The sequence below is a fragment of the Oncorhynchus kisutch genome, linkage group LG15, assembly GCF_002021735.2.
Source record: "Oncorhynchus kisutch isolate 150728-3 linkage group LG15, Okis_V2, whole genome shotgun sequence".
In the NCBI taxonomy this organism is placed as follows: domain Eukaryota; kingdom Metazoa; phylum Chordata; class Actinopteri; order Salmoniformes; family Salmonidae; genus Oncorhynchus; species Oncorhynchus kisutch.
In genome coordinates, this window is record NC_034188.2 from 93,109,969 (window position 1) to 93,135,474 (window position 25,506).

General features: G+C 48.5%; 1 protein-coding gene across 1 annotated transcript in view; it reads left to right on the forward strand.

Annotated features, from left to right (window-relative positions):
- The first annotated feature begins 377 nt into the window (after positions 1–377).
- The window catches only part of cep126 (centrosomal protein 126), a 47,959-nt gene continuing 22,830 nt past the window's right edge, over positions 378–25,506 (forward strand). The window contains exons 1-7 of the mRNA XM_031791307.1: positions 378–747; positions 1,831–1,944; positions 10,236–10,381; positions 12,110–12,209; positions 12,636–13,092; positions 14,966–17,252; positions 23,642–23,770. Coding sequence (XP_031647167.1) covers positions 716–747; positions 1,831–1,944; positions 10,236–10,381; positions 12,110–12,209; positions 12,636–13,092; positions 14,966–17,252; positions 23,642–23,770 — 3,265 coding nt within the window. The 5' untranslated portion in view covers positions 378–715. The remainder of the gene's footprint in view (positions 748–1,830; positions 1,945–10,235; positions 10,382–12,109; positions 12,210–12,635; positions 13,093–14,965; positions 17,253–23,641; positions 23,771–25,506) is intronic.

The following is a 25,506-nucleotide window of genomic DNA, read 5'->3' on the forward strand; positions in this document are numbered from 1 at the left end:
CCATTCTAGCTGATGGGAGGATGGCAATAAAAAAACCAACTTTAGTATTAGCAAACTGCTTTCAATAGCAATATGCATTTGACTATTATGTACACAAAAACTTTAGGTGCCGTTTAGTTGATTAGGTCCACAGGCTAGGTTGGATCAACCATTATATGGGTTCAAACATATCGTGTATCATGTTCATTGGAATATCAGGTTTAGACTGGACTCCTGGAGGCTGCACAGTAAATGTGCAGCAGGTAGCCTGACCACATCTGAAAGGTGTTGAAGAGGGGCCACCTGCTGGCCAGTTCCGGTACTGTGCAGAAACTACAACCTTTTATATTATTCTCCGTTGTCAAGGAAGCGCGTCCTCGGGTTGCCAACATGGCGTGTGTCTGTTGTACACAGACAACTGTAGAAATGGATTTAGCTAGAAAACGCTAACTTGTTTTGTTTTTTTACTTGCTTATTAATAAAGTTTAGCTTTGGATCCTTTTTCCCCCGTGGTGTGTGGCAATGGTTGCCATTGACGATGTGATATTACATGCGACGAAATGAACGGGAAAGCAGTGAGTGTTTAACGTTTCGTTAGCTGGGTCACTGCCCGTTTTCTATCTAGCATTTCTGTCTGGGTTTAGTTTTTTTGTCCTGGGTCTAATCCTGAACTGGGTCGAATGAAGACTGTGGGTGGTATTGGTAACCCTGTCGAGCCCGTCAGCTGTTTCCTAGAATGAAAGCTCTGAAGGACAACTTCTTCTACTCGTATCCTTGCACTACATTGGCATTGCTAATATAGCCTGGCTAACGTTGGCTCAGTGGGAAACATAACCTTAGGTAGTAGTCTGTTTTGTGTCTATTACCTATAGAGAATTATCCAGCTATAGATGGCTAGTTTAGGTCCTAATGTTTATATTTTTGCCTGCCAGACAGACTGGCAGACAGACAGACTGGCAGGCAGACAGACAGGCAGACAGACTGGCAGGCAGACAGACTGGCAGGCAGACAGACAGACTGGCAGGCAGACAGACTGGCAGGCAGGCAGGCAGACAGACAGACTGGCAGGCAGACAGACAGACAGACAGACAGACAGACAGACAGACAGACAGACAGACAGACAGACAGACAGACAGACAGACAGACAGACAGACAGACAGACAGACAGACAGACAGACAGACAGACAGACAGACAGACTGGCAGGCAGGCAGGCAGGCAGACAGACTGGCAGGCAGGCAGACTGGCAGGCAGGCAGGCAGACTGGCAGGCAGGCAGGCAGGCAGGCAGGCAGGCAGACAGACAGACAGACAGACAGACAGACAGACAGACAGACTGACTGACTGACTGACTGACTGACTGACTGACTGACTGACTGACTGACTGGCAGACAGGCAGAACACCGGAATAATTATTATCACAGTGAATTATTGTAATGTTTGTTTATGTGTCAATTAATCCCATAAGGGATGGGGGTTTTGCCAACTAGCAGTTTGACATGAAAAATGAAATGGCATTCATTCTTTCATTCAGTAGATTGATACTGTGTTGTGTTATTATTTGTACTCTATCTAAATAGGCCTAATTGGGTTGGAATTCATTCACATGGTTCTGACTATAAACATTCTACTTTGACATGTATATTCTGCAACTAGGCCCATTGAGTTTAGGCTGAAGCTAGGCTTAACAGAAGAGTTGTAGTAGGTGCTGCAGTTGTTGCCTGCCAAAAAGTAGGGTCGTTAATTTTTTACATATGAAAGTGGGCATGTATATCTTTGTTCTATTGTATGAATTGTACCTACTAATGACACAATCGGCATAAACACCTTAACCGGGCCTGATGTCAAAACCAGCAGGATAGGAGCTGACGGGGTGTTTGAAGATGACCGGCATGTTCTGGTGGAGGAACAGAAGTCATGCAGGGCCCGAGCTCGCTGCTTCTCCCTGGAAACCAACCGAAGAAGGAAGTACGTTTCTTTACCTTTAGCTCAAAGCATAGCCTGGTCCCAGATCTGTTTGTGCTGTCTAACCAACTCCTATGGTCAATGGTGTCAATAAGACTAGCCTGGTCCCAGATCTGTTTGTGCTGTCTAACCAACTCCGATGGTCAATGGTGTCAATAAGACTAGCCTGGTCCCAGATCTGTTTGTGCTGTCTAGCCAACTCCTATGGTCAATGGTGTCAATAAGACTAGCCTGGTCCCAGATCTGTTTGTGCTATCTAGCCAACTCCTATGGTCAATGGTGTCAATAAGACTAGCCCGGTCCCAGATCTGTTTGTGCTGTCTAGCCAACTCCGATGGTCAATGGTGTCAATAAGACTAGCCTGGTCCCAGATCTGTTTGTGCTGTCAAACCACTATGGTCATTGTGATGTGGCAGGTTGCTACCGTGTCTGAAAGCATAGCTTTCTACACTCTAACCACTAGGCTACCCTGCCTCCTCTACACTCTAACCACTAGGCTACCCTGCCACCTCTACACTCTAACCACTAGGCTACATGCCTCCTCTACACTCTAACCACTAGGCTACCCTGCCGCCCCTACACTCTAACCACTAGGCTACCCTGCCGCCTCTACACTCTAACCACTAGGCTACCCTGCCACCTCTACACTCTAACCACTAGGCTACCCTGCCGCCTCTACACTCTAACCACTAGGCTACCCTGCCGCCTCTACACTCTAACCACTAGGCTACCCTGCCACCTCTACACTCTAACCACTAGGCTACCCTGCCGCCTCTACACTCTAACCACTAGGCTACATGCCTCCTCTACACTCTAACCACTAGGCTACATGCCTCCTCTACACTCTAACCACTAGGCTACCCTGCCACCTCTACACTCTAACCACTAGGCTACCCTGCCACCTCTACACTCTAACCACTAGGCTACCCTGCCACCTCTACACTCTAACCACTAGGCTACCCTGCCGCCCCTACACTCTAACCACTACGCTACCCTGCCGCCCCTACACTCTAACCACTAGGCTACCCTGCCGCCTCTACACTCTAACCACTAGGCTACCCTGCCACCTCTACACTCTAACCACTAGGCTACCCTGCCACCTCTACACTCTAACCACTACGCTACCCTGCCGCCCCTACACTCTAACCACTAGGCTACCCTGCCGCCTCTACACTCTAACCACTAGGCTACCCTGCCACCTCTACACTCTAACCACTAGGCTACCCTGCCACCTCCACACTCTAACCACTAGGCTACCCTGCCACCTCTACACTCTAACCACTACGCTACCCTGCCGCCCCTACACTCTAACCACTAGGCTACCCTGCCGCCTCTACACTCTAACCACTAGGCTACCCTGCCACCTCTACACTCTAACCACTAGGCTACCCTGCCACCTCTACACTCTAACCACTAGGCTACCCTGCCGCCTCTACACTCTAATCTCTAACCACTAGGCTACCCTGCCACCTCTACACTCTAACCACTAGGCTACCCTGCCACCTCTACACTCTAACCAATAGGCTACCCTGCCACCTCTACACTCTAACCACTAGGCTACATGCCTCCTCTACACTCTAACCACTAGGCTACCCTGCCACCTCTACACTCTAACCACTAGGCTACCCTGCCGCCTCTACACTCTAACCACTAGGCTACCCTGCCGCCTCTACACTCTAACCACTAGGCTACCCTGCCGCCTCTACACTCTAACCACTAGGCTACCCTGCCACCTCTACACTCTAACCACTAGGCTACCCTGCCGCCCCTACACTCTAACCACTACGCTACCCTGCCGCCCCTACACTCTAACCACTAGGCTACCCTGCCGCCTCTACACTCTAACCACTAGGCTACCCTGCCACCTCTACACTCTAACCACTAGGCTACCCTGCCACCTCTACACTCTAACCACTACGCTACCCTGCCGCCCCTACACTCTAACCACTAGGCTACCCTGCCGCCTCTACACTCTAACCACTAGGCTACCCTGCCACCTCTACACTCTAACCACTAGGCTACCCTGCCACCTCTACACTCTAACCACTAGGCTACCCTGCCGCCTCTACACTCTAACCTCTAACCACTAGGCTACCCTGCCACCTCTACACTCTAACCACTAGGCTACCCTGCCACCTCTACACTCTAACCACTAGGCTACCCTGCCGCCTCTACACTCTAACCTCTAACCACTAGGCTACCCTGCCACCTCTACACTCTAACCAATAGGCTACCCTGCCACCTCTACACTCTAACCACTAGGCTACCCTGCCACCTCTACACTCTAACCACTAGGCTACCCTGCCGCCTCTACACTCTAACCTCTAACCACTAGGCTACCCTGCCACCTCTACACTCTAACCAATAGGCTACCCTGCCACCTCTACACTCTAACCACTAGGCTACATGCCTCCTCTACACTCTAACCACTAGGCTACATGCCTCCTCTACACTCTAACCACTAGGCTACCCTGCCGCCTCTACACTCTAACCACTAGGCTACCCTGCCGCCTCTACACTCTAACCACTAGGCTACCCTGCCGCCTCTACACTCTAACCACTAGGCTACCCTACCTCCTCTACACTCTAACCACTAGGCTACCCTACCTCCTCTACACTCTAACCACTAGGCTACCCTGCCACCTCTACACTCTAACCACTAGGCTACCCTGCCGCCTCTACACTCTAACCACTAGGCTACCCTGCCGCCTCTACACTCTAACCACTAGGCTACCCTGCCGCCTCTACACTCTAACCACTAGGCTACCCTGCCGCCTCTACACTCTAACCACTAGGCTACCCTACCTCCTCTACACTCTAACCACTAGGCTACCCTACCTCCTCTACACTCTAACCACTAGGCTACCCTGCCACCTCTACACTCTAACCACTAGGCTACCCTGCCTCCTCTACACTCTAACCACTAGGCTACCATGCCGCCTCTACACTCTAACCACTAGGCTACCCTGCCTCCTCTACACTCTAACCACTAGGCTACCCTGCCTCCTCTACACTCTAACCACTAGGCTACCCTGCCACCTCTACACTCTAACCACTAGGCTACCCTGCCACCTCTACACTCTAACCACTAGGCTACCCTGCCTCCTCTACACTCTAACCACTAGGCTACCCTGCCGCCTCTACACTCTAACCACTAGGCTACCCTGCCGCCTCTACACTCTAACCACTAGGCTACCCTGCCGCCTCTACACTCTAACCACTAGGCTACCCTGCCACCTCTACACTCTAACCACTAGGCTACCCTGCCACCTCTACACTCTAACCACTAGGCTACCCTGCCGCCTCTACACTCTAACCACTAGGCTACCCTGCCACCTCTACACTCTAACCACTAGGCTACCCTGCCACCTCTACACTCTAACCACTACGCTACCCTGCCGCCTCTACACTCTAACCACTAGGCTACCCTGCCGCCTCTACACTCTAACCACTAGGCTACCCTGCCACCTCTACACTCTAACCACTAGGCTACCCTACCGCCTCTACACTCTAACCACTAGGCTACCCTGCCGCCTCTACACTCTAACCACTAGGCTACCCTGCCACCTCTACACTCTAACCACTAGGCTACCCTGCCGCCTCTACACTCTAACCACTAGGCTACCCTGCCACCTCTACACTCTAACCACTAGGCTACCCTGCCACCTCTACACTCTAACCACTAGGCTACCTGCCTCCTCTACACTCTAACCACTAGGCTACCTGCCACCTCTACACTCTAACCACTAGGCTACCTGCCTCCTCTACACTCTAACCACTAGGCTACCTGCCATCCCTACACTCTAACCACTAGGCTACCCTGCCACCTCTACACTCTAACCACTAGGCTACCCTGCCGCCTCTACACTCTAACCACTAGGCTACCCTGCCACCTCTACACTCTAACCACTAGGCTACCCTGCCACCTCTACACTCTAACCACTAGGCTACCTGCCTCCTCTACACTCTAACCACTAGGCTACCTGCCGCCTCTACACTCTAACCACTAGGCTACCCTGCCACCTCTACACTCTAACCACTAGGCTACCTGCCGCCTCTACACTCTAACCACTAGGCTACCCTGCCGCCTCTACACTCTAACCAATAGGCTACCCTGCTGCCTCCACACTCTAACCACTAGGCTACCTGCACTGTGACTGTAAAGCTATCTAGAGGACACAGCCACTGTGACTGTAAAGCTTTCTAGAGGAGGACACAGCCACTGTGACTGTAAAGCTATCTAGAGGAGGACACAGCCACTGTGACTGTAAAGCTATCTAGAGGAGGACACAGCCACTGTGACTGTAGAGCTATCTAGAGGAGGACACAGCCACTGTGACTGTAAAGCTATCTAGAGGAGGACACAGCCACTGTGACTGTAAAGCTATCTAGAGGAGGACACAGCCACTGTGACTGTAAAGCTATCTAGAGGAGGACACAGCCACTGTGACTGTAAAGCTATCTAGAGGAGGACACAGCCACTGTGACTGTAAAGCTATCTAGAGGAGGACACAGCCACTGTGACTGTAAAGCTATCTAGAGGAGGACACAGCCACTGTGACTGTAAAGCTATCTAGAGGAGGACACAGCCACTGTGACTGTAAAGCTATCTAGAGGAGGACACAGCCACTGTGACTGTAGAGCTATCTAGAGGAGGACACAGCCACTGTGACTGTAAAGCTATCTAGAGGACACAGCCACTGTGACTGTAAAGCTTTCTAGAGGAGGACACAGCCACTGTGACTGTAAAGCTATCTAGAGGAGGACACAGCCACTGTGACTGTAAAGCTATCTAGAGGAGGACACAGCCACTGTGACTGTAGAGCTATCTAGAGGAGGACACAGCCACTGTGACTGTAAAGCTATCTAGAGGAGGACACAGCCACTGTGACTGTAAAGCTATCTAGAGGAGGACACAGCCACTGTGACTGTAAAGCTATCTCGAGGAGGACACAGCCACTGTGACTGTAAAGCTATCTAGAGGAGGACACAGCCACTGTGACTGTAAAGCTATCTAGAGGAGGACACAGCCACTGTGACTGTAAAGCTATCTAGAGGAGGACATATCCACTGTGACTGTAAAGCTATCTAGAGGACTGTCGTCATCGATGTGAAATGGCTAGCTAGTTAGCGGTGGTGCGTTTCAATCGGGTGATGTCACTCGCTCTGAGACCTGAAGTAGTGGTTCCCCTTGCTCTGCAAGGGCTGTGGCTTTTGATGTGTGCAGAAGGTCCCTGGTTCGAACCCGGGTCGGGGCGAGGAGACGGATTAAAGTTCTATTGTTACATCAGCAGGATTTTATCCTGTTATCTTGAAATAGACCTCCTGGTAATGAGCCAACTGCAGGCCAGGGCTAGTCTGACTAGACTACTGGAGGGGAGACCCTGTCAGGTCTGACTAGACTACTGGAGGGGAGACCCTGTCAGGTCTGACTAGACTACTGGAGGGGAGACCCTGTCAGGTCTGACTAGACTACTGGAGGGGAGACCCTGTCAGGTCTGACTAGACTACTGGAGGGGAGACCCTGTCAGGTCTGACTAGACTACTGGAGGGGAGACCCTGTCAGGTCTGACTAGGCTACTGGAGGGGCGACCCTGTCAGGTCTGACTAGACTACTGGAGGGGAGACCCTGTCAGGTCTGACTAGACTACTGGAGGGGAGACCCTGTCAGGTCTGACTAGACTACTGGAGGGGAGACCCTGTCAGGTCTGACTAGACTACTGGAGGGGAGACCCTGTCAGGTCTGACTAGACTACTGGAGGGGAGACCCTGTCAGGTCTGACTAGGCTACTGGAGGGGAGACCCTGTCAGGTCTGACTAGGCTACTGGAGGGGAGACCCTGTCAGGTCTGACTAGGCTACTGGAGGGGTGACCCTGTCAGGTCTGACTAGACTACTGGAGGGGTGACCCTGTCAGGTCTGACTAGACTACTGGAGGGGTGACCCTGTCAGGTCTGACTAGACTACTGGAGGGGTGACCCTGTCAGGTCTGACTAGACTACTGGAGGGGAGACCCTGTCAGGTCTGACTAGGCTACTGGAGGGGTGACCCTGTCAGGTCTGACTAGACTACTGGAGGGGTGATTTATTGTCGAATAAATGTGGAGAGCTCCAGAGACCGCTGACAGGACAGAAGTAGGATTAAGTCAGCGTTAGGGTTTCTAAGGACAACACTACCTAATGAGGTGTGTGTGTGTGTTCATTGTTTGTGTGTGTGTGTGTTCATTGTTTGTGTGTGTGTGTGTGTGTGTGTGTGTGTGTGTGTGTGTGTGTGTGTGTGTGTGTGTGTGTGTGTGTGTGTGTGTGTGTGTGTGTGTGTGTGTGTGTGTGTGTGTGTGTGTGTGTGTGTGTGTGTGTGTGTGTGAGATTAATGAACAGTAGCCAACCTCTTTAATCGTTTCCTTCTATGGAAGGAGCATTTACAGGCCAGCCAAGAGAAGTCTTCCTGGGAGAAATCATCATATTGTTTTTGAAGCCATTTACCAAGGTGTCCTGTGTGGCTCAGTCGGTAGAGCATGGCGCTTGCATTGCCCAAAGGTTATAGGTTCGATTCTCGCTCGTGCCACCCACACATGTGTATCCACACATGACTGTCAGTCACTTTAGATAAAAGTGTCTGTTAAATGGCACATATTCTATAATATTGTGAGTTTTTGATCATAAAAGCCTGATATGTAATTTTCCCTCTCTAAACCAACCAGTTGTCATAGCAGTGCTTCCTTCAACTATTTAATGACTGCTGTGATGCACCTCAAGGAATGGACTCCGTTTCCTGTGGGCTTAAACAAAAGATCACTTCAATCAATCTTGATGGAACTGGGACCAGGTTAAAACCTATGTGAAAATGCTAGTCTGATGGCTAAGGTACAATCTGGGACCAGTCTATATATTCTCGTTGTGACTATGATAATAAGAGAGGAGTCTGGGACCAGTCTGTAATGTGTTCTCTGTGTTCTCCATGCAGGGTTCTGGAGGAGAGGAGTTGGTTAAACAGGTCTGGGACCAGTCTGTAATGTGTTCTCTGTGTTCTCCATGCAGGGTTCTGGAGGAGAGGAGTTGGTTAAACAGGTCTGGGACCAGTCTGTAATGTGTTCTCTGTGTTCTCCATGCAGGGTTCTGGAGGAGAGGAGTTGGTTAAACAGGTCTGGGACCAGTCTGTAATGTGTTCTCTGTGTTCTCCATGCAGGGTTCTGGAGGAGAGGAGTTGGTTAAACAGGTCTGGGACCAGTCTGTAATGTGTTCTCTGTGTTCTCCATGCAGGGTTCTGGAGGAGAGGAGTTGGTTAAACAGGTCTGGGACCAGTCTGTAATGTGTTCTCTGTGTTCTCCATGCAGGGTTCTGGAGGAGAGGAGTTGGTTAAACAGGTCTGGGACCAGTCTGTAATGTGTTCTCTGTGTTCTCCATGCAGGGTTCTGGAGGAGAGGAGTTGGTTAAACAGGTCTGGGACCAGTCTGTAATGTGTTCTCTGTGTTCTCCATGCAGGGTTCTGGAGGAGAGGAGTTGGTTAAACAGGTCTGGGACCAGTCTGTAATGTGTTCTCTGTGTTCTCCATGCAGGGTTCTGGAGGAGAGGAGTTGGTTAAACAGGTCTGGGACCAGTCTGTAATGTGTTCTCTGTGTTCTCCATGCAGGGTTCTGGAGGAGAGGAGTTGGTTAAACAGGTCTGGGACCAGTCTGTAATGTGTTCTCTGTGTTCTCCATGCAGGGTTCTGGAGGAGAGGAGTTGGTTAAACAGGTCTGGGACCAGTCTGTAATGTGTTCTCTGTGTTCTCCATGCAGGGTTCTGGAGGAGAGGAGTTGGTTAAACAGGTCTGGGACCAGTCTGTAATGTGTTCTCTGTGTTCTCCATGCAGGGTTCTGGAGGAGAGGAGTTGGTTAAACAGGTCTGGGACCAGTCTGTAATGTGTTCTCTGTGTTCTCCATGCAGGGTTCTGGAGGAGAGGAGTTGGTTAAACAGGTCTGGGACCAGTCTGTAATGTGTTCTCTGTGTTCTCCATGCAGGGTTCTGGAGGAGAGGAGTTGGTTAAACAGGTCTGGGACCAGTCTGTAATGTGTTCTCTGTGTTCTCCATGCAGGGTTCTGGAGGAGAGGAGTTGGTTAAACAGGTCTGGGACCAGTCTGTAATGTGTTCTCTGTGTTCTCCATGCAGGGTTCTGGAGGAGAGGAGTTGGTTAAACAGGTCTGGGACCAGTCTGTAATGTGTTCTCTGTGTTCTCCATGCAGGGTTCTGGAGGAGAGGAGTTGGTTAAACAGGTCTGGGACCAGTCTGTAATGTGTTCTCTGTGTTCTCCATGCAGGGTTCTGGAGGAGAGGAGGAAGCTGTGGGACGTCCAGGAACAGAGGCTGAGGGAGAACATCCTGCAGCAACGTAAACAGAGAGTCCAGGATGCTACCGAACGCTTCCAGAGGGCACATCTGCCCCCCTCACAGAGACGCAGACAATGTCAGTCGCACAACCCAAAGCTGTGTTTCACACAGAAAAACACAATTACTGGTCTCTACTTTACTCTTTGTGGTTTGTAACTGTAATGTGTTCTTGAGAAAATACGTGAATAGAATGAGTCACACACTGCAAGGCGTTGGGAAAGTATTCAGACCCCTTGACTTTTTACACATTTCGTTAGGTTGCAGCCTTATTTTAAAAATGATATAAATATCTTTTTTACCTCATCAATACCACATAATGACAAAGCGAAAACAGGTTTTTAGAAATGTTTGCTAATTTTTTTTTAAATAATTAAAATTAAAAATAAAAACCTTATTTCCATCAGTATTCACACCCTTTGCTATGAGACTCTAAATTGAGCTCCGGTGCATCCTGTTTCCATTGATCATCATCCATGTTTCTACAACTTGATTGGAGTCCACCTGTGGTCAATTCAGTTGATTTGACATTTGGAAAGGCACACACCTGTCTAAATAAGGTCCCACAGTTGACAGTGTATGTCAGAGCAACAACCAAACCATGAGGTTGAAGGAATTGTCCGTAGAGCACAGAGACAGGATTGTGTCGAGGCACAGATCTGGGGAAGGGGACCAAAATGTCTGCAGCATTGAAGGTCCCCAAGAACACAGTGGCCTCCATCATTCTTAATTGGAAGAAGATTTGAACCACCAAGACCCTTCCTAGAGCTGGCCGCCCGGCCAAACTGCACAATCGGGGGAGAAGGGCCTTGGTCGGGGTGGTGAGCAAGAACCAGATGGTCACTCTGACAGAGCTCCAGAGTTCCTCTGTGGAGAAGGGAGAACCTTCCAGAAGGGCAAATATCTCTGCAGCACTCCACCAATCAGGCCTTCATGGTAGTGTCCCACAGAAGCCACTCCTCAGTAAAAGGCACATGACAGCCCGCTTGGAGTTTGCCAAAAGGCACCTAAAGGACTCTCAGACCATGAGAAACAAGATTCTCTGGTCTGATGAAACCAAGATTGAACTCTTTGGTCTGAATGGCAAACGTCACATCTGGAGGAAACCTGGCACCATCCCTACAGTGAAGCATGGTGGTGGCAGCATCATGCTGTGAGGATGTTTTTCAGCGGGAGGGACTGGGAGACTAGTCAGGATTGAGGGAAAGATGAACAGAGCAATGTACAGAGAGATCCTTCATGAAAACCTACTCCAGAGCACCCATGATCTCAAACTGGGGCAAAGGTTCACCTTCCAACAGGACAACGACTCTAAGCACACAGCCAAGACAATGCAGGAGTGGCTTCAGGACAAGTCTCTTAATATCCTTGAGTGGCCCAGCAAGAGCCCGGACTTGAACCTGATCTAACATCTCTGGAGAGACCTGAAAATAACTTGAGAGGATCTGCAGAGAAGAATGGTAGAAGCTCACCAAATACAGGTGTGCCAAGCTTGTAGCATCATACCCAAGAAGACTCGAGTCTGTAATCGCTGCCAAAGGTGCTTCAACAAAATACTGAGTAAATGGTGTGAATACTTATGTCAATGTGATATTTGCAAACATTTCTACAAACCTGTTTTTACTTTGTCATTGTGGAGTAGTGTGTGTAGATTGCTGAGTATTTTTTTAAATATTTTTGAAATCCATTTTAGAATAAGTAACATAACAAAATGTGGAAAAAGTCAAGGGGTCTGAATACTTTCTGAAGGCACTGTAATTATACCAACAAGTTACATTAACAGACTTTTCTCTCGGTTGTATTGCAGCTTTCAGGAAGAGCACCCTTAATATCGAGGAGGCACTTAATCACATACAAGGCACCTTGACCTTGAGTTCCTATACCAGACAATCTCCCACCCCCGACAGGTCAGAAGGTCTGCTAAACTGTTTACTAGTACTATGTGTACTAGTAAGAAGTGAATATTCCAACATGTGTATATATATACACATGTACGTATAACCGTTACCCTATGAACACACAAACTATTATAATGACTTTATAAACATTTATAATGGCTTATTCATTAACATTATTACACCATCTGCATATTTCTCCAGGCTTTTCATTCATGTAATTTTCTAGCCTGAGTCCCAGTCTGTTTGTGCTATCATACCACAGACTCTTTGTCACTCATTGTCATGTTTGGCTTGACATTGGCAGCAATGGATCTGGCAAGAGTACAAACTGATCTGGGATCAGGTTAGCAACCCTATAGTTTCCTGGCATTTATAATGAACATTATTATACCAACCACATATCACCATCAGCATGTTTTTCTGGTTTAAACACAGGAGCTGCACTACATCCCCTAAGCCTCCCCCGACACCCAGCCCGTCTCTCCACCAGGGGACCCTGTCTGCCCTGGAGGCCTACAGCAAACTGATGCAGGACAGAACCTTCAGCAGCTTCAAGAACAGGCTACTATTCCTCAGCCAGCTCCAGGAGACACAGCTGAGGGACAGGGACGAACTGCAGGACACACAGCTGAGGGAGAGGGACAAGGACAGGGACGAACTGCAGGACACACAGCTGAGGGAGAGGGACGAACTGCAGGAGACACAGCTGAGGGAGAGGGACGAACTGCAGGGGACACAGCCGAGGGACAGGGACGAACTGCAGGAGACACAGCTGAGGGACAGGGACGAACTGCAGGGGACACAGCTGAGGGACAGGGATCGGGACATGGTGTTCCTCAATGAGCTACAGGACACACAGCTGTGGGACAAGGAGACCTGTAGCAGTCCACAGGTAGGCATTGTGGGTCAACTATCTCTAATAAATCATGCAAACTACCCGTATGTCTTCTGAAGCTTTACAGTTCATATCTCTATTACATTTATAGTCTATATCAGTGAGTTGTTTCAATTCGAAAATCCTTGTTGAATTAAACTCTGGAAAAGCTAACCGTTACGTCTCTGTGGATGTGTTGCTGTGGAGGTGAAAGTTAAAAGGTCCCTGTAGTGTAATGTTAGCCTGTAGCTACTACTGCCTGGACCTGCATCAACAGACAGAGGCCCCTCTGCGCACACACAGGAATGTTACCTATGTCTGTGCATGGGCCCAGGGGCACTAGATACTTGACATACACTACATGACCAAAAGTATGTGGACACCTGGTTGTCGAACATCTCCTTCCAAATATCCACTCTTCTGGGAAGGCTTTCCACAAGATGTTGGAACATTGCTGCTATAACAGCCTCCACTCTTCTGGGAAGGCTTTCCACTAGATGTTGGAACATTGCTGCTATAACAGCCTCCACTCTTCTGGGAAGGCTTTCCACTAGATGTTGGAACATTGCTGCTATAACAGCCTCCACTCTTCTGGGAAGGCTTTCCACTAGATGTTGGAACATTGCTGCTATAACAGCCTCCACTCTTCTGGGAAGGCTTTCCACTAGATGTTGGAACATTGCTGCAGGGACTTGTTTCCATTCAACCACAAGAGCATTAATGAGGTCGGGCAGTGATGTTGGGCGATTAGGCCTGGCTCGCAGTCGGCATTCCAATTCATCAATGTTCAAAGGTCTTCGATGGGGTTGAGGTCAGGGCTCTGTGCAGGCCAGTTCAGTTCTTCCACACCAATCTCCGCAAACCATTTCTGTATGGACCTCGCTTTGTGCACGGGGGCATTGTCATGCTGAAACAGGAAAGGGCCTTCCCCAAACTGTTGCCACAAAGTTGGAATCTGTAGCTTTACGATGTCCCTTCACTGGAACTAAGGGGCCTAGCCCCACCATGAAAAACAGCCCCAGACCATTATTCCTCCTCCACCAAACTTTACAGTTGACACTATGCATTCGGACAGGTAGCGTTCTCCTGGCTTCTGCCAAACTCAGATTTGTTCCTTCGGACTGTCGGATGGTGAAGTGTGATTCATCACTCCAGAGAACGCATTTCCACAGCTCCAGAGTCCATTGGCGGCGAGCTTTACACCACTCCAGCCGACACTTTGGCATTGTGCATGGTGATCTTAGGCTTGTGTGCAGCTGCTCGGCCATGGAAACCCATTTCATGAAGCTCCAGACGAACAGTTGTTGTACTAACGTTTCTTCCAGAGTCCATTTGGAACTCGGGGACAGATGATTTTCACACGCTTCAGCACACAGCGGTCCCGCACTTTGAGCTTGTGTGGTCTACCACTTTCCGGCTGAGCCATTGTTGCTCCTAGACATTTCCACTTCACAATAACAGCACTTACAGTTGACCGGGGCAGCTCTAGCAGGGCAGACATTAGACGAACTGACTTGTTGAAAAGGTAGCATCCTAGATTGCATGGCTGTGTGCTCGATTTTATACACCTGTCAGCCATGGGTGTAGCTGAAATAGCCAAATCCACTAGTTTGAAGGGGTGTCCACATACCTTTGTGTATATATAGTGTAGCTATGCACATTATTAAGGATATCTATCATACCGTCATGACATCACTTGTTGAATAATACATCTCTTCTGTTGTTGAATTAATACATCTCAGAGGAACTCATTGAAAATGAGTGTTTTCATGCTTTCATCCTCTGGGGTTCTTGGTACTTTTTTAAATAGTTATATCGTTTTTATCTGCATGCAATGTTTTACCCAAATATCAATGAATCAACCAACACAACGATCTCTTCTGTATTCCAGCATCATAATGTGACTCAGTCAGAGAGCCTGTCCAGTCTGGATAGCTTGGAGATGGAGGACGGCTTAAACCACAACAACACAGTACAGAGAGTCCACAGCTCTTGGTTAGATCACCAGAGACACCCCAATGGTCCATCCTCTGACTTGTCCTTTTGTCCACCAACAAAGAGTTTCCTAAGTGGTAATCTCCTAATCCAACAGGGCAAAGTTGATGCTAGCCCTCAGCCACCCAGACCAAGGCAGACAGAGGAGTCTGTCGGAGATTGTAACAGCAGACTGCACCAGCTCTCTCAGGCCACTGGGTGGCAGAGTTGTACAGACCAATCATCATCACAGAGTAACACTATAACCCAGCCCCCACTCCTCAGTGTCAGTCACCACAGCCTGCTAACTCTGAGTGGGATTATAGATACATCCTCAATACGTTCAGATAACGGTGACCAACACTCTCAGGAGGGGGAAAGTCATCTGAGGGGGGACCACAGAGTCTCGGGGGTCATAGCGTGCTCCAAGGCTTCTACCCCAGACAGAACGCTGCTAGAGTTCACCTCTTGTCTGATCCCAGAGGGAAAGTTAGAATTTAGGCAGCAGGTGAGAGACCCGGAGGACAAGTATTCCAAACAACCGTCGGCGACACAGGTCCTTCTGCCTGGGAAAACTTGCAGCCACAAAGACCTTCTGTGTGAAGCCCCCTCCTCAAACCCTGATCATATCCTCAGTTATAACACTAAAAGTAGCTCAGGGGTCCGAGAGGACACGGCCAACATTCAGCCAACAAAAAGCACACAACACCAGTCACACGGGAGCAAACCCAGTGTAGAAGATGCCATGAACAACCTCAACAAAGGGACCAACTCTGAGCCCAAAACAGGGTCCAACTCTGAGCCCAAAGCAGGGTCCAACTCTGAGCCCAAAGCAAGGCCCAACTCTAAACCCAAAGCAGGGTCCAACTCTGAGCCCAAAGCAAGGACCAACTCTGAGCCCAAAGCAAGGCCCAACTCTGAGCCCAAAGCCGAGAGGTCTAAGAACACAGACCCTCTCAGTCAGACATTGGGTCATTGTAATATCAGGTCTGACTTCCCTAAAGGCCTAAAGAGCCTGCAGGTGGAAATAACACCAACACACCTCCCAGATACACCTCCATCTCCTCCACCTGTAGCTGCTGTCAGCACAACCACGGATCATAAAGGCACTGAAGTCCGATGCATAAAGGGAATTCTTAAAAAACAATCCAAATACGGCGTGTCGGGAGGAAACGCCTGTTCTGGTATGTATAACGCCAGGCATTTAATATTCACCAAACAATTCACCATGTCCATCAGAGATAGTGTGGAACTGACCAGAAGGAAAGGCAAGGATGCAGACAAGATGATCAAAAAGAAGATACGCTGGTTTGACGAGGTAAATCTGGAGGAAGAGGAGGAGATGGAACGGAGTCCTATAACAAACAACAAGTGTGTTTCTGAGTATCCACTACCTCCACATAAACACTCAGCATCATCAGACCACCAACAGGGTCAGGGCCAGACGGTGGCCACCAACACCCCTCTGGCCTCCACCGGCTATCATTTTACCAAGCAGGCCTGGGCAGATGTCAGGGTCCAGGAGAGCAGGCTGCAGGGGCACCAGGGGATCCAGGAGGCCAGGGAGACAAGAGTGGAAGCCAGGGAGGTCAAGGTCCAGCGGGGGAGCAGTGGGAGAACCGTGTGCCCCAGAGTCCCCAGGAGAGTGAGATCTGCCAGGGCAGGGATGGATCCTGTTTCGTCCCGCTCCAGAAAAGGCACGGTCATCAGACCCCAATCTGCTACGGAGGCCAGCAGCCACGTGCCCTGGGTGACCCACGGGAAGGTCATGGTGCCTCGTCCCCCGCCCCGCACTGAAACCATGGAACCAAAAACACACACAAGAGAGACGGATGCTGTAATACGGACTCCTTACAACATGGATCCCACTAATCACACCACCAAGACTCCTTACAACATGGATCAGTCTAACTCTGCTGCTACTAAAACAGGGATTCCTGTAGATGAGGCTTTGTGTAATAATAACACCCTGGACAGCCTCGCCCCGTCCCAGACCCGTACACATGTCATTAGGGCAGATAGCAGCGTTATTTCCAACCCATCCAAGGCCACCCCCATGTCAGGCCAGCAGGACGCCCAGGGAGAGGCTGCCAGATGGGGTCTTCTGTACCATGAGAATGGCCTCTGTCTGGACCGTACTCCCACAGACGAGGAGATCTCTCAGCTCTGGCATGGAGTCCGTAGTGCCTTAGCCACCAAGGACGGTAATGTAATGTACTGTACTGTAGATTGATCAGACTCTCCGGTCCTCACGTCTCTAATACATGTGTTGTTGTCACCAGTTGAGAAGGACGTGTCGTGGAAATGACCACCAGGGACACCTGAAGTCAATATTAAATTAATCATTCTTTATTATCAGCAAGCTGGAGAGGTTCCAAAAACCGTAACGGTCCGGGGCGGCAGGGTAGCCTAGTGGTTAGAGTGTAGAGGCGGCAGTGTAGCCTAGTGGTTAGAGTGTAGAGGAGGTAGGGTAGCCTAGTGGTTAGAGTGTAGAGGAGGCAGGGTAGCCTAGTGGTTAGAGCGTAGAGGTGGCAGGGTAGCCTAGTGGTTAGAGCGTAGAGGTGGCAGGGTAGCCTAGTGGTTAGAGCGTTGGACTAGTAACCGGAAGGTAGCCTAGTGGTTAGAGCGTTGGACTAGTAACCGGAAGGTAGCCTAGTGGTTAGAGCGTTGGACTAGTAACCGGAAGGTAGCCTAGTGGTTAGAGCGTTGGACTAGTAACCGGAAGGTAGCCTAGTGGTTAGAGCGTTGGGACTAGTAACCGGAAGTAACCGGAAGGTAGCCTAGTGGTTAGAGCGTTGGACTAGTAACCGGAAGGTAGCCTAGTGGTTAGAGCGTTGGACTAGTAACCGGAAGTAACCGGAAGGTAGCCTAGTGGTTAGAGCGTTGGACTAGTAACCGGAAGTAACCGGAAGGTAGCCTAGTGGTTAGAGCGTTGGACTAGTAACCGGAAGTAACCGGAAGGTAGCCTAGTGGTTAGAGCGTTGGACGAGTAACCGGAAGTAACCGGAAGGTAGCCTAGTGGTTAGAGCGTTGGACTAGTAACCGGAAGTAACCGGAAGGTAGCCTAGTGGTTAGTGCGTTGGACTAGTAACCGGATGTAACCGGAAGGTAGCCTAGTGGTTAGAGCGTTGGACCAGTAACCGGAAGGTAGCCTAGTGGTTAGAGCGTTGGACCAGTAACCGGAAGTAACCGGAAGGTAGCCTAGTGGTTAGAGCGTTGGACTAGTAACCGGAAGTAACCGGAAGATAGCCTAGTGGTTAGTGCGTTGGACTAGTAACCGGAAGTAACCGGAAGGTAGCCTAGTGGTTAGAGCGTTGGACTAGTAACCGGAAGGTAGCCTAGTGGTTAGAGCGTTGGACTAGTAACCGGAAGTAACCGGAAGGTAGCCTAGTGGTTAGAGCGTTGGACTAGTAACCGGAAGTAACCGGAAGGTAGCCTAGTGGTTAGAGCGTTGGACTAGTAACCGGAAGTAACCGGAAGGTAGCCTAGTGGTTAGAGCGTTGGACTAGTAACCGGAAGTAACCGGAAGGTAGCCTAGTGGTTAGAGTGTTGGACTAGTAACCGGAAGTAACCGGAAGGTAGCCTACTGGTTAGAGCGTTGGACTAGTAACCGGAAGGTAGCCTAGTGGTTAGAGCGTTGGACTAGTAACCGGAAGTAACCGGAAGGTAGCCTAGTGGTTAGAGCGTTGGACTAGTAACCGGAAGTAACCGGAAGGTAGCCTAGTGGTTAGAGCGTTGGACTAGTAACCGGAAGTAACCGGAAGGTAGCCTAGTGGTTAGAGCGTTGGACTAGTAACCGGAAGTAACCGGAAGGTAGCCTAGTGGTTAGAGCATTGGACTAGTAACCGGAAGTAACCGGAAGGTAGCCTAGTGGTTAGAGCGTTGGACTAGTAACCGGAAGTAACCGGAAGGTAGCCTAGTGGTTAGAGCGTTGGACTAGTAACCGGAAGGTAGCCTAGTGGTTAGAGCGTTGGACTAGTAACCGGAAGTAACCGGAAGGTATCCTAGTGGTTAGAGCGTTGGACTAGTAACCGGAAGGTAGCCTAGTGGTTAGAGCATTGGACTAGTAACCGGAAGGTAGCCTAGTGGTTAGAGCGTTGGACTAGTAACCGGAAGGTAGCCTAGTGGTTAGAGCGTTGGACTAGTAACCGGAAGTAACCGGAAGGTAGCCTAGTGGTTAGAGCGTTGGACTAGTAACCGGAAGTAACCGGAAGGTTGCAAGTGGTTAGAGCGTTGGACCAGTAACCGGAAGTAACCGGAAGGTTGCAAGTGGTTAGAGCGTTGGACTAGTAACCGGAAGTAACCAGAATGTTGCAAGTGGTTAGAGCGTTGGACCAGTAACCGGAAGGTTGCAAGTGGTTAGAGCGTTGGACTAGTAACCGGAAGGTTGCAAGTGGTTAGAGCGTTGGACTAGTAACCGGAAGTAACCGGAAGGTAGCCTAGTGGTTAGAGCGTTGGACTAGTAACCGGAAGTAACCGGAAGGTTGCAAGTGGTTAGAGCGTTGGACCAGTAACCGGAAGGTTGCAAGTGGTTAGAGCGTTGGACTAGTAACCGGAAGGTTGCAAGTGGTTAGAGCGTTGGACTAGTAACCGGAAGGTTGCAAGCCGGAACGTTGCAAGTGGTTAGAGAGTTGGACTAGTAAGCGTTGGACTAGTAACCGGAAGTAACCGGAAGGTTGCAAGTGGTTAGAGCGTTGGACTAGTAACCGGAAGTAACCGGAAGGTTGCAAGTGGTTAGAGCATTGGACCAGTAACCGGAAGGTTGCAAGTGGTTAGAGCGTTGGACTAGTAACCGGAAGTAACCGGAAGGTTGCAAGCCGGAAGGTTGCAAGTGGTTAGAGAGTTGGACTAGTAAGAGTTGGACTAGTAACCGGTTACTAGAGTGTTGGACTAGTAACCGGAAGGTTGCAAATTCAAACCCCCGAGCTGACAAGGTACAAATCTGTCGTTCTGCCCCTGAACAGGCAGTTAACCCACTGTTGTTCCTAGGCCGTCATTGAAAATAAGAATTTGTTCTTAACGGACTTGCCTAGTTAAATAAAGGTAAAATAAAAAATGAATAAAATAGTACACGTCGGTCGGGAGCTCTGCCGAGGCAGTCCCGTTAGATCGCTTACACAGACAGGTTATATTTGCATGCTTTAGCTTAATCATTATTCATAATTAATTCATCATTAACATTTGGTTCATGCATGTGACAGACCAATACCTCACAAGGCTTCTTCTCTCCAAGCTGAGACCTTGTTACTGAGACACCCCTTTCGGTTCTCAAAACAATGTTCTGGGCATACTGCCAAATTGCTTCTACTGATTGTGAGGATTCCTCCCAGGCATGATAAATCAGTCACTTGCGTGAACCCAGTGGAATTGGTTATTAGAAAAGCACAAACATTAAATGTTCCTTCACAGACATTAATGTGCATATCAGTCAAATTAGATTAACTTTATCACATTTAGCTGGTTGTGTAGTTTGAGATTTCATGTTTTACGGCATAGTTAGTAGGGATGTGCATCTTTCCTTTCATGAGCAATTCGATACGCGTCTGGTACGATACAGGAACCACACAGCCCAGTTCCAGCCAAGGCAGCAGCTACTCTTCCTGGGGTTTATTATGGATCCCTATTAGTTCCTACCAAGACAGCAGCTACTCTTCTTGGGGTCCAGCTAAATTAAGGCAGTAATACAATTTAAAAACATTACAACAAATTCAGGCCCCTATTCTGCTACCACATATCTACAACATGAAATCCATGTGTACGCGTGAGTATGGTGCGTATGTTATCATATGAATGCATGTGTCAGTGCCTGTGTTTGTGCTGCTTCACCCCGCAGTAGCATAACGTGTATTTTTGTATCTGTTTTTTAAAAATCAAATGTTACTGTTAGCAAAAATTACTTGATGTGGAATAGAGTTCCATGTAGTCATGGCTCTATGCAGTACTGTGCACCTCCCATAGTCTGTTCTGGACTTGGGGACTGTGAAGAGACCCCTGGTGGCATGTCTTATGGGGTATGCATGGGTGTCTGAGCTGTGTGCCAGTAGTTTAGACAGACAGCTCGGTGCATTCAACATGTCAATACCTCTCATAAATACAAGTAGTGATGAAGTCAATCTCTCCTCCACTTTCAGCAAGTAGATATTGACATGCATATTATTAATATTAGCTCTCTGTGTTCATCCAAGGACCAGCCGTGCTGCCCTGTTCTGAGGCAATTGCAATTTTCCTCTTTGTGGCACCTGACCACACCACTGAACAGTAGTCCAGGTGTGACAAAACTAGGGCCTGTAGGACCTGCCTTGTTGATAGCGTTGTTAAGAAGGTAGAGCATCGCTTTATTATAGACAGACTTCTCCCAATGTTAGCTACTGTTGTATCAGTATGTTTTGACCATGACAGTTTACCATCCAGAGTTACTCCAAGCAGTTTAGTCACCTCAACTTGCTCAATTTCCACATCATTCATTACATGATTTAGTTGAGGTTTAGTGAATGATTTGTCATTCATTCATTCATAGCATAGTTTCTTCTTTTTATTCAGTTTAATCACATGATTTCTCAATTTGCAGTACTTTTGCTAATTGGTTCTGCAGCCAGTAACTGGAATAAGCAATTTCATAAATCAAGTGTCAAGTGCAGCGTCAGGTTGCTCCTCATTACACACCACAGACCAGCAGCGTCTGGTTGCTCCTCATTACACACCACAGACCAGCAGCGTCTGGTTGCTCCTCATTACACACCACAGACCAGCAGCGTCTGGTTGCTCCTCATTACACACCACAGACCAGCAGCGTCTGGTTGCTCCTCATTACACACCACAGACCAGCAGCGTCTGGTTGCTCCTCATTACACACCACAGACCAGCAGCGTCTGGTTGCTCCTCATTACACACCACAGACCAGCAGCGTCTGGTTGCTCCTCATTACACACCACAGACCAGCAGCGTCTGGTTGCTCCTCATTACTCACCACAGACCAGCAAATATTCTTTACATCAACAACATAGGAATTACTACAAAACGTATTGTATGACCTCTTATACACTATATTAGGCCCAGCCTGACCTCTTATACACTATATTAGGCCCAGCCTGACCTCTTATACACTATATTAGGCCCAGCCTGACCTCTTATACACTATATTAGGCCCAGCCTGTCCTCTTATACACTATATTAGGCCCAGCCTGACCTCTTATACACTATATTAGGCCCAGCCTGACCTCTTATACACTATATTAGGCCCAGCCTGACCTCTTATACACTATATTAGGCCCAGCCTGACCTCTTATACACTATATTAGGCCCAGCCTGACCTCTTATACACTATATTAGGCCCAGCCTGACCTCTTATACACTATATCAGGCCCAGCCTGACCTCTTATACACTATATTAGGCCCAGCCTGACCTCTTATACACTATATTAGGCCCAGCCTGACCTCTTATACACTATATCAGGCCCAGCCTGACCTCTTATACACTATATTAGGCCCAGCCTGACCTCTTATACACTATATTAGGCCCAGCCTGACCTCTTATACACTATATCAGGCCCAGCCTGACCTCTTATACACTATATCAGGCCCAGCCTGACCTCTTATACACTATATCAGGCCCAGCCTGACCTCTTATACACTATATCAGGCCCAGCCTGACCTCTTATACACTATATCAGGCCCAGCCTGACCTCTTATACACTATATCAGGCCCAGCCTGACCTCTTATACACTATATCAGGCCCAGCCTGACCTCTTATACACTATATCAGGCCCAGCCTGACCTCTTATACACTATATCAGGCCCAGCCTGACCTCTTATACACTATATCAGGCCCAGCCTTTGGAACGTTGGTAGATATGGCTACTATATTGTGATGGCTACATCTGATGGTTCTGGATACTGCTTTTCAAACACATTTCTGCAGCATTAGTAAAGATGTGTTCAATTCAGATGAGGTATAACAAAATGAGTTAAAAACAACAGTGAACCATTGATTCCATTTGAATTCGTTTTCTGACCAATGCATGCTTCATTTGGATCGGTTTAGGCTCTGATGCACTCGCAGTTCATCCATTTGAACCGGGGGCCGATATGTAATGTTGAATCGTTCCATGCATAGTAGTTAGTTATTTTTATTGTATGTAATTTATGACTGATGTCATCCGCTTTTGGAAATATATTTTAAACTGTTCTTTTTTTTTTTTACATGGAAAGTACTGAGGACCCAGTGACCTAAAGCCTCCCCACTGAACTCACTGCACCTTGTGCTGTTGGCTAGTCCAACAGAAACCCTTTTGACGGGACAGTACTCTCTTTGTGTGGCTGCCAGTTTGTAACTTTGTTTGAGATTCTTTAGGTATGAAAACATTTCTTGGGAAAGCTTCTTCTTCAGTTGTATCGATACACTGTGTTTTCATTGGCCCCCCCTGTACCACTCACCACCACATATGGGATCACTACACCGGTGAAAATGTCCTTATTTTTGGGTCATGTTTTTGTTTTTGGGATAGTTTGGAGAGAAACTACAGGTTTTTCATAACAGAATCTGGAGCAGGGAGGGAAACTAGGAACCTCTGACTTGCTGTTTTGTCTCTTTAGGTGACCCTATAACTGTCCTGCCTCAAGCACGTGCCAACCTGTCTCGCGTTACTATCAACGGGGACAGCCTGATCAACGGAGTTAAAGCCATCACCACGATGGGAGACTTCTTCCTCTCCCCAACCAATGGTAAGAAAGGTCAAATAAGATTTGGCCTAGGTTGCGTCCCAAATTGCACCATATTCCCTATTTTGTGCACTACGTTACAGATTTATTCTGAAATGGATTAAATTCATGTTTTTCCTCATCAATCTACACACAATACCTCATAATGACATCACAATACACCGTAATGACATCACAATAACCCTTAATGACATCACAATACCCCATAATGATATCACAATACACCATCATGACAAAGTGAAACCAGGTTTTTAGATATTTTTGCAAATGTATATAAAATAAAGAAACTGAAATACCTTATTCAGGCCCTTCACTATGAGACTTGAAATTGAGGTCAGATTCATCCTGTTTCCATTGATCATCCTTGATGTTTCTACAACTTGATTGGGGGGGATACCTAGTCAGTTGTACAACTGAATGCATTGAACTCAAAATGGGTCTTCCACATTTAACCCAAGCCCTCTGAATCAGAGAGGTGTGAGGAGCTGCCATATTCAACATCCACGTCTTCGGCGCCCGTGGAACAGTGGGTTGATCAGGGGCAGAATGACAGATTTTTACCTTGTCAGCTCGGGGATTCGATCCAGCAACCTTTTGGTTACTGGCCCAACGCTCTAACCACTAGGCTACCTGCCACACGGATTCCACCTGTGGTTAATTCAAATGATTGGACATGATTTGGAAAGGCACACACCTGTCTATAGAAGGCCACACAGTTGATAGTGCATGTCAGAGCAAAAACCAAGCCATGAGGTCGAAGGAATTGTCCGTAGAGCTCCGAGCCAGGATTGTATCGAGGCACAGATCTGGGGAAGGTACCAAAAAATGTCCGTAGCATTGAAGGTCCCCAAGAACACAGTGGCCTCCATCATTCTTAAATGGAAGAAGTTTGGAACCACCGAGACTCTTCCTAGAACTGGCCGCCCGGACAAACTGAGCAATTGGGGGAGAAGAGTCTTGGTCAGGGAGGTGACCAAGAACCTGATGGTCACTCTGACAGCGCTCTAGAGTTTCTCTGTGGAGATGGGAGAAGGACAACCATCTCTGCAGCACTCCAGAAATCAGGCCTTTATGGTAGAGTGACCAGACGGAAGCCACTCCTCAGTAAAAGGCACATGACAGCCTGCTTGGAGTTTGCCAAAAGGCACCTTAAGACTCTCAGACCATGAGAAACAAGATTCTCTGGTCTGATGAAACCAAGATTGAACTCTTTGGCCTGAATACCAAGTGTCAAATCAAATCAAATCAAATGTATTTATATAGCCCTTCTTACATCAGCCGATGGCTCAAAGTGCTGTACAGAAACCCAGCCTAAAACCCCAAACAGCAAGCAATGCAGGCGTAGAAGCACGGTGGCTGGGAAAAACTCCCTAGAAAGGCCAAAACCTAGGAAGAAACCTAGAGAGGAACCAGGCTATGTGGGGTGGCCAGTCCTCTTCTGTCTGTGCTGGGTGGAGATTATAACAGAACATGGCCAAGATGTTCAAATGTTCATAAATGACCAGCAGGGTCAAATAATAATAATCATCATCATCACAGTGGTTTTCGAGGATGCAACAGATGTGACACCAATCAGTCCCCTGAGGACTGGAGGTGCCCCTGATGTAGGGAATAGGGTACCATCTGGCGTGACACCAATTAGTCCCCTAAGGACTGGAGGTGCCCCTGATGTAGGGAATAGGGTACCATCTGGCGTGACACCAATCAGTCCCCTGAGGACTGGAGGTGCCCCTGATGTA